The sequence below is a fragment of the Etheostoma cragini genome, chromosome 12, assembly GCF_013103735.1.
Source record: "Etheostoma cragini isolate CJK2018 chromosome 12, CSU_Ecrag_1.0, whole genome shotgun sequence".
In the NCBI taxonomy this organism is placed as follows: domain Eukaryota; kingdom Metazoa; phylum Chordata; class Actinopteri; order Perciformes; family Percidae; genus Etheostoma; species Etheostoma cragini.
Genome location: NC_048418.1, coordinates 2218268 through 2228396, shown reverse-complemented (window position 1 = coordinate 2228396; position 10129 = coordinate 2218268). Strand labels below are relative to the sequence as shown.

Below are 10129 nucleotides of genomic sequence, written 5' to 3'. Positions count from 1 at the left end.
ATATATATATATATATATATATATATATATATATATATATATATATATTTCCAGCTATTCAAAGCTTGACAGTAAAACATTTATTATGAAGATTATTTTCAGGATTTGTTAATTTGCGGCGTCTTTTTTTGATTGATCGATTACTAATTTGGTCAAATAAATCTTTAGAGAACTGTGGAAAAGGCCCGGTGTGATGACATTACAGCTTTTCGTTTTTAACTAACAGTCCAAACTCAACAAATTACCGTAATGTAAGATTAAGAAAAGCAGGAACTTAAGATATTGGACAGGGGAAAGCGTTACATTTTTGCGATTAATCAGCTAATAAAATAGTTAATTTTGTCTTTTAATCATTTGGGCTAATTGTTGGCAGCTCCTTAAAAGATTATAATACTAAATAGAATAGAAGTATTGTAGGATGGCTGCATGTTAACAATGTCATTTATGGTAAAGTCAGGATTGTTTATATATTCTTTACCTAATATTCTTGATTCCAGCTTTCAGCTTCATTTTTTTTTTATTATCTAACTGAGACGCATATCGGACAATATGATTATTTATATAAGAAGAAAAAGAAGTGAAAAATAATTAAATTGTCCAGCTAACCGTAATGTACTACAAATGATAAAGATCAAAGCAACAAAAAAACCAAACACGTTTGGCTAGAAAAATGCAGAACGCATCTTCAGTGATGATGTATTCGAGACCAGCACACACCGAGTCTGTCAGGGTGTAGCCGCCCATCTGTCAAGTTGCTCGCAGTGTGAACGCAGTTTTAACAAGAGACACTGCACGCAGACATCACAGGAGGATGGAAGAGGAGAGGTAGAAAAGTTAAAAGAAAAGATTGATATTTCGGCCAAATCGAGGACTTCCACATTTAGTTCTGTTTCTATTGTGAAATTGTTTCATCTTTTGACCCGCTCAGGCAGCCCTCTGCTGTGGAGCGTTGTGATATTAATGTTTTTTTTGTTTTTTTATGTAATGTCCTGGTTGTCATTTTCTCTTATTTCCTGTGTTAGTTCACAGTGTAGCCTTGTTTTTCACTTGTCTCTGTCGCAGTAGTGCAGTCCCTTCACAGCACCACCTGGGGACAACCCTCATGCCTTCTGCCATTTGAAATGCAGAGAGCACTTAATGGATTACTGTGCAGGTGTCACATTAACATGTGTCTGCTGGCTGCTCTAATCCCAGTGCTTTTTGCAGCACGGTGCTAACACCTTGGCTGAATCTGCTATGCTTTACCCATTATACTGCAAGAGCTTCACAAGTGATTTATAAGAAAGAAATCTGCAGGAAAAACAGAAATAACGGATGATCTGAATAGTAATAATATAACAAACTAAGCCTAACAGGAACTAGTTTAGGGATTTGACTTGCTCATGTATAACACATGTCCCAGTTTATATTGACTCAAGGTACATTTTGTAGATAAGATTTGAATCCAAGGTTATTTGTTATGGTTACAGGCCAGAAAATTAGTCATGGATATCCTGAAAAATAGGCATCCAAATTGGGGAAAGAATTTGGTCCGTCTGTACCGTTGTGGTGTCACCACACAATATTTACATGATTTAAAAAAGGAATCTCTTTCACAACAAGAGGCTGTCCAGTGTCCAGCGGAGCTCAGGTTGTTTTTAGCAACAGGACTTTTAAACACTACTCTCTGAATCACTTGCAATCACAGGAGCCGAAAGCCGAGGGAAGCAAGGTAAGGGCTGCATTGTTACTTTCAAAATCAGGGTGTTTTCCCTCATCTGATCCCTTCATTTTCTCCCCCCTCCCCTCCCTCCCTCCCTTCCTCCCACCACTCTCTCTCTCTCTCAACTAACATCATTCTGTGAGAAATCGGCTCTGCCACATGCAGTGCTGTCGGGGATTTGAGTGAATCTTTTTTCATGCAGGTTGCAGACAAACTAAACAGCGCAGATTATGTTCTGGTCAGTGCAAAAAGTTGTAGGCTGTGTTTCAATTTGGATGGAAAGCCTTCTGAGCCAATGGCGAGATACTCAGTCTCCTTGCACCATGCAAGGCTTGAGATTGAGTCTGCTCGCTGCATCCTAAAACAAAATGATCACACAAATAAGCGGAAAACGTATCAGCTTTCCATTTGGAAATTGCCTACAGAACTTTCTATCAAACTGCCAGAAGCTACTCGCTGCCGTTCAGTTCTGCTGTAAAAAAGCTTCATGAAAGTCTATTGCTGCGCTGCGTCTACATGGCCACATTTCTTGTGGTAGTGAACGGTGATCTTGATGAAATATGGGCTCGCTACTTATCTACAGATGTGCCTTTGCTTGATTTTTTTTAAACGTAAACGCTCCCTTTGTGCAGCTCAATGCTGCATCCAGTCTTTGGCATTTCAGACGCTGCCAACTAGAGTCAAATATCAAGTGTAAATTTCCGCTTGAACACTTATTAGTGTCAATTGAACGAGACGACAAGCAATGCAAGCATAGCCGCAGGTTGGTATCAAGCATCTGTGTGTTTGTAGTATTTTGGTCTTGGTAGTTGTAGTTGGGGGGGGGGATAGTGTTCTGCCGTGTTCTTAACTTCTGTCTGGCATGTGTATTTTTCTTTTTTTCCACCCGTCATTTTCAGTTGATTACACCGGGTGGAGGAGGTGTGGTTGTGGTTTATGTGGTTGTGTTCTTTAGTTTTCTCTGTGCCTTTCGACCGACTCGTTCTGTCAGATTATCACTCAGTGGACGGAGTTTTAATATGAACGTGAGCTGCGACGTAGAGCAGTTGCTAGACGGAGGCAGCGCTCCCTCCGCAGGGTCCTGGATTCAGTCCAGCCGGATCGGGTCCTTAGGTTGACCGCGGGAATATTTACTCCTCAAACAAATATCACAGCGTTTCAACACCGACATTTAAGATAGTCAAATTCTTGAAAACAAGTTTAATAATACTACTTCTACCAAATGTATAATATATTTTAATTTTTGTTATGTAAATATGTAATTTTACTTTTTAGCGTGACTTGTTACAATCTGTCTAGGGACTGCAGATGAAAAATAGCCTTTTGGCTAACTCTGCTGTACTGACAAATGTCCATTAATATGCACTGTCCCTGGTTTAAATAAACAAATAAAGAAATTGAAGTTTTTCAATGCGCTGCCTCAAATCAGATTGGATTAAATCCAGGTTTGCCAGGAGTGATATTACCTTTTAAACTGGAAATTTATAGCCTAAATTTAGCAAATTTAAAGGGTGAATTTTGAAGTTTAGTAGTTTAAAAGTGAAACTAACTTAAGTCTGCACTGTTGTTTTGCATGATAATGAACATATGTGTTGAAGCACTTGACAGTAACCACACACACTGTTAACTAGACTCTTATTACACATTATTTCATTTGAGTTACCAACCCATTATGTTGAGTTATGTGAACATCCTTGTTCAAACACGGTCTTCATCTTTACCTCCTCAGTCATTTTACTCAGCAAATTAAGCTTTTTTCTGCTCTATAAGCTTCCAAATGGATGATGCTCAAGGATGAATTGTGTGAAAACAGTGCTATTAATATTATTATATATATATAGTGCAGGAGTTCCACATTTGAGACAACCTCCCCTAACATGAACAGTTTCTAAGTATGTAAAGTAACTGAAGCCTTTAAAACGTGATATTTAATGTGTGTGGCTTACCATCTTGGTTAACCAATTTCCTGCAGGAAATGCTGAAATGGGGGAGAGCGATGTGACGATACATGTCGTGAGACACTATGAAAGCATAACGTTTTTGTCCTGTTAGATTTTATACAGAGATTTCTTTGTCAACAGGTGTCTCCTTTGACATAAAAGAACTTATGTCAATATTAGACTAAGTACCTAGATTTGTCCGGTATTAAATTAGCTGAGTAATTTGTCGGCAGTTGCACTTCTGTTGGTAATACTATTTTGTTAACGCTACAATGGGATATCGCCCACTTGATGTCCAGATCCAATGCTAGCGCATCATTAAATTACTGTTAGGGCAGTGTGTCCTTTAGGATTTATTTTTTTTAGCAGTGGGGGAAGTTCAGCTCTCATATAGACTGAAGCCCTGCAGCACCGGGAGACTGAGGCAGAAGAAGGGTGTGCTAGCTAGCTAAATTACCATTAGATTAGTCATCTATATATACGGTTAACGTTGCTGATGAATTTGTGGGTTAGCCCAGAGTTGTTAAACCGTGGTCAAAACAATCATATTAAAATAACTCAGGGTGTTGTACCATGTCGTAATCTCATGTTACCCACCAAGAATTAGCTAACATTATAGACCTAGCATTAGCTACTTCTCAATCAACACCTTTTTAGAGTAGGCTTAAGCTGGATCAATCGATTGAAATCAGTCAATATCAGTAAATAAGGTCTCTGTTGTGTGTGGCAAAGAGGCATGTAATCATTGACAAAAATAAAAACACCTGCATCCTGGATCAAAAATCGTGACACAAACCTAATCGTGGGTTTGGTGTATTGTTACAGTCCTAATGTCCAAGTGAAGCTCTTGACTAAAACTAGCAGGATCCTGGGGGGTGGGGTGGGGGGGGGTGGGGGGGGGGTATGTACGTCTTTTCAAAGGCTCGCCTACCCTGCTGCTCAGCCTTGCTCTGCACTCTGGCGTGTCTCAGCTTGACACAGACGCTGCAGAGCTGTTAACCAGAGTGGGAAAGCAGTGGGAAAATATGGCTAACTCCCTGGCTGCCTCAGCTCCTCCGCCTGGCGCTATCCAAGTCCCCGTCCTTGTTGCCAGCTTTTAGCCAAGGCCCATTCCTTTCTCCACAAGCCCAGAGGTAATAAACGGATGTTTTAAGAGAAGGGATTTAAACCCATAAACAGATGGGTTTGTTTTAGAAGTCTATTTTTTCCTCTTTTTTTCTTGATTTTGCTGCTAGACTTTTGAGCGTTGGTTGCAGGTCTTTTGTTGGCATGGAGAAACCGTCTCATGTCTTCTCATGACGCTGTTATCCGCTTTTTGCTTGGACCCAGTTCTATCCCCGACACGCCAATGTTGAACCGGCGCTCCAGCCTTTTGAAGTCAGCCACTTGTCTTTCATCAGGCTGCCCAAACAATAGTCAAGTGCCTCTTGACATTCAACAGAACACGAGGACCATTTCGGTGTTCTTGAATGTTTGTGTGGGTGAAGAGTCTCTTACGCTCTAAAAATAAAAAAAATTGAAGTCCTTTTGAGGAGTCAGTGGAGAGTTTTTCGGAGTATCTTCTCACCTGGAAGGGCTTTAACTGTGAACCCTCGATACATTTCCCTTTTTCAGTTCTGATCATTTGAGAATATGTGCTGTGCTCTACGTGAGGAGCCTTTTGGAGCGAGAATGTGATCTGCTCATGACAGGGTTTCCCTTAGGTTGACTGCTTTGGTGCCGCAGGTTAGGGTTTTGGATTATTCTTCTAAAAGAGTCCCCAAAGAGCCGCTGGATTTGAGTGTAGAGTGCATCCTCCTGGCGGGCCCTGCTTCTGGTCTGGGCCTCTGGTGCTCTGTCTGTCTGGCAGCAGGGACGTCGGAGCTGTCGCCCTCCTTTTTTTTCTCCGTGACTGTTTAAGGTTACGTATGGGATTATTTTCCTATGCTTCAGACTGAGGGGTCCACGTTGGTTTCAGTCTGCATGTTGACGCTGCAGTGTGCACCCTCATTTAAGATTTATGCAAATCAGGGTTATTTAGGACGAGGCATTCAGCGTGCAGTAAGATGTTCTTCTCTATTCAAAACCACAGCAGTAAGCAACCTCTTTATCGGACCATCACTGCAGTTATAAGCTCACTTTGTGTGTGCTTCCTCCAGCTCAAACCTGAACACGTTGAGAAAAGATCAAGATAGAGACCTTTTTTCTATCTCGCTCTTATTGGGCGGCCCTCCTGCTCCCCCCTACTGAGTCGCTCCAGACTGGGAGTGGGAGGAGTTGGACTCTTGACAGATTGAGAAGTAGTTGAATTTTAAGCGGTTCGTGCTTCCCGTCTCTTAGCCCTTGACTTAAACCTCTTACTGAAAACCACCACTGCAACATATGTGTATTTGGATTAAAGAATACCTTGAATAAGTTGTCAAATTTGCACCCATTCATCCACTCAGCACCTTCCTGCCACAAATGGAAACCTTTCACCTTTCATTTAGTTACCACAGAATAACGGCAGGTTATAATGGTGTTTTTATGATTAATATTACAATAGGTTATCTACAGCTTGGCGTTGCTTGATATGTTTACAGTAATACTAAGTATCATACCCGTGTTTTCTACCAATACCTTGTTATTATAATGGTTAAACGTACAATATGCAATTATCTGCCGCTAGGGGGTCTCAATCAAAACAATGGATGTAAACAGACTTGATGACGTTGTGAAGTGGCATTAGGGGAGTTGTAGTTTTCATTGTTTAACACAATTTTCAATTAAAATATCTTTTAACGGGTTTATTCATTCCAGTTTTATTCATGGTGCGTCATTCGGATAAAAGAGCTGCACTCCCCCCGTAATTACGTATTGTTATTCGATTTGTATTGGTAGCTAGCTAGCTAACATTTGTTGACAAGTTAGGGACCAGCAAGCTAACATTAGTCGCTCAGCTAAAACCACAATACATGTCACGTAAGTTTTTACTTTGTGGATGTTTCCTGAGGAGTCATTATTCAGAAAATGTTAGGATTCGATATCGACTTTTAGGCTCAAGAGTCGATTCAAAATCAATTTGATTCACAAACTATTCTCAATTTAAAACAAAACGATGTAGGTCACAATATGTTAATGTAGTTTCTTTTCCCATGTGATAGTATTCACACATTACAAAATAAAATTAAAAGAAAGAATTGATTTTGAATCTGTAGAGCTTCCATCGCAATACGAATGTTAATCTATTTATTTTTTGTGGGCTGGTCGCTGAGACGATACTCAGCATTTGGTGTATTACTTCATGTAGAATTTCAATGATATGGTGTACCTTGAAGATGCGTTAATACACAGTGTGTGCCTAGATATAACAATCATGCCACCAGATGTTATCAACTCTTAATCTATGCAGGACCAGGATTTGTTGGATTGAGGCATTTTGCAACCGTAGTGATTTAAAAGTTCATTTTTTTTTTATAAACTTAATAGCCACTTTTAAAAAGGATACCAACCAATGTTTTTTTTTTTTTTTTTTTTTTTAATTTAGCTTCATCATAACCTGGGACTTTTTACTTAATCTTTTTCTCCTCAAGAGAAATCGATTTAAAAAGCATGCAAAGTCAAAACAAATTTGCAAAGTGTTTTCAGAGGCAGTTTTTCTTCTTCTTTTGATTGAGGAGGAGGTTGATTTCCGTGATGTGGGCTCAACCCCGAAACACCTTGACGACCAGAGTACAATCCTCATGAATCTGTACCTCAGAGCTAGTTTTAATTCAAGAAAGGAGGATGAATAAAGTTGTTTCCTCCCCTCCCGCTGTGGTTGGAGGGGGGGGGGGGTCACCCAAACTTTTGCTCTGCTGTGTCTTCCCTGCAGGAGTGGGAGGCCGAGAGCCACGACTGGTACTGCTTCGAGTGTCACCTACCGGGCGACGTCCTCTCATGTGACAACTGCTTCCGGGTTTACCACCTCAAATGTCTGGCGGACGAGTTCAAGCCCAGAGACGGAGGGTCCCACTGGCAGTGTGTCGCCTGCAGGGTAAGCGTGTGTTCTCTTAGCCCGTTTGCGCCGGATGCTTCACAACGACACATCACATCTACCGCCGGTTACTGCGTTGCGCAACGCTGAACCTCCTGCCGGCGGCTGCGTGGCGCAGCGTTCTGTCTTCGTCGGTCTTTTCATGACGCGTGCAGCAGAGAAGGCACTGTCATTGGTTCAAATACACATGATGCGGGTCTTGTTGGCTATTTAAAGCCACGTGACCACCAAAATGTACCGTAGTTAGCTGAAAATCGTGTCGATCAACCAGACACACATGTGCGTTTGGTTATGAAGTTTTGAGAGACGAGCGAGGAAATGGCTCCGACAGAGGAAGTGGTAGATGATGATGAAGACATCCTACCTCCCAAACTCCTCACTATCTCCCACCTCAACGTCACTGCCCTCGCTGTCTAAATCCTCCTCTGTTGTAGCCATGTACCTGTGTGATGTTTCTCTCCAAGTTGTGGTCTTTCCTTTCATTCTTCCATGCGGCCACTACAGCGATACTTCGTCTAAAGTCGTCTTCGCCTGCTCATTTTTAATAATCTTCCATTCATATGAATGTGTTTTAGTCTGGAACCTCTCACTTCATTTTCAATTTCTACGCAATAGACCTATCCAACCAATCAGAGCAACAAAACAACTTAGTGACACGTAGGAGTTGAGGAGGTGCTTGGTCCATTTTCCAGGCAAGACAGGTGGCAAATACTCTCAAATTACAGCCTAACTGTTCAATAAGATGTGAAAAATAGGCAACAGAGTAACAGAATCTCAATTCAAAGTTTGATGAGCCTTGTGCGTTGATACTCCTCTGACTGGCGTCCTCTTAAGCCCGCCCCATTTATGATAAGCTGTTGTGATTGGTCCGCCCAGGAGCCTGGTTGGCTGGAAGATGCCATATCTCAAGGGGTTATTCCTAATAAAAAGAAATTACAATATATTTTTTTATTTTAATTATCCAGTGTCAACAGAGACAATTAAGTCTGGTTTGTCCTGCAGAAATCTTGCTGAGTTAACTGTTTCTCTTCTTTCTCCAATGGAATCTTGTTTTCATGACATTTAAGACATCAGTTGTCTGCAGAAGCAGACAAAATGTGTTAGTAGTGTCACTATTTGTCATTCAAACTCATGTTGGTGCTCGCTGTAAGTTTGTATGCCGAGAGAGACGCGTGATAAAGAAAGACGACTTTTTGTTTCTCACTTATTTGAAGCCCCGTTTCTGTCCCTCGTAGTCTTTATTCCCTTCTTAGTTCTCTTCTTACAGTCTGTTTCCTTTTGGCATGTTTGAGAATTAACATTTTTTCTCTCCACATCATCCCTCTTTCCAACCTACAGGGCAGTAAAAAGAAGAACCTGAACAAACAGGAGATGAGTAAATACCTGCGCTTCATCGTCCAGCGCATGAAGGAGAGGGTGAGAACAAACAGATTTATTTCTACCGGTTATCCACCTTCAACTTATCAAACCTCCCAAAACCTACCACACGGAAGCCACTCAGACCGGTTAGGGTAGGTCGAACCTAGACTATCAATCTGAGTCTGTCAGGGGCAAAACAAGCACTTTTGTGAAGGTAAGTACAAACTGGACAATTGCCCCATTAGCTTACATTGTAGCTTGTTTCAGAATCAGAAATACTTTATTGACCCCCAAAGGGAAACTCTGTGTTACAGTTGCACAAATAGTAGAAATAGAAAATAGAAAAATAGTAGAAATATAAATAAAGAAATATTAGGAGTGTGAATATGTGCAGTATTTACATAGTTAAAGGAATATTATGATACAGTATTTACATAATTAACATAATTAAGGAGTTGCAATGGTGAAAAGTAATAATAATTATAATATAATAATAATAGTAGCAGTTGAGTATTGCACACATTTCAGGCCAGTGTTATTGCACAATAGAGATATAACATTGTCCAGTTTTAACCTCTAAGTGTCTGTGTGTCAGTGTATAAAGTTTGATGGCCACAGGCAGGAATGACTTCCTGTGGCGCTCTGTGGTGCATTTTGGGAGAATGAGTCTATCACTGAAAGTGCTCCTGTAAATGAGCAGCAAGCCATGGAGTGGGTGCGAGACATTGTCCAAGATGGCATGTAGTTTGGACAGCGTCCTCCTCTCTGACACCACCCACACAGAGTCCAGCTCCACCCCCCACAACGTCACTGGCCGGATCAGTTTGTTGAGTCTGTTGTTGTCTGTCGCAGCTACCGACTGCAGCGATCTCGCTTAACCCTCCTGTTGTCCTCGGGTCAAATTTGACACGTTTTCAAAAAGGTTTCTACTTGTATATTATAAATTTGGGTTTCTTTCAAACAAATTGTCAAAAGAAATAACGTGGAGGTTCCCTGCATCGCTCTGGACGAATGAAACAAATGATCAGTTCATTACTTTAAATGAATTTAATATATAATATAGATATATATAATATAGATATATATACAAAAACCCCTCACGCCTCCTCGTAATTAGGAACGAATATCCCCTTT

At 40.8% G+C, this 10129-nt stretch overlaps 1 protein-coding gene across 1 annotated transcript in view; it reads left to right on the top strand.

Annotated features, from left to right (window-relative positions):
* Window positions 1–10129, top strand: part of zmynd11 (zinc finger, MYND-type containing 11) — a 28390-nt gene that overhangs the window by 9189 nt on the left and 9072 nt on the right. Inside the window, exons 3-5 of the mRNA XM_034887388.1 lie at window positions 1576–1711; window positions 7475–7636; window positions 8975–9052. Of these exons, the coding sequence (XP_034743279.1) occupies window positions 1576–1711; window positions 7475–7636; window positions 8975–9052 (376 nt within the window). The remainder of the gene's footprint in view (window positions 1–1575; window positions 1712–7474; window positions 7637–8974; window positions 9053–10129) is intronic.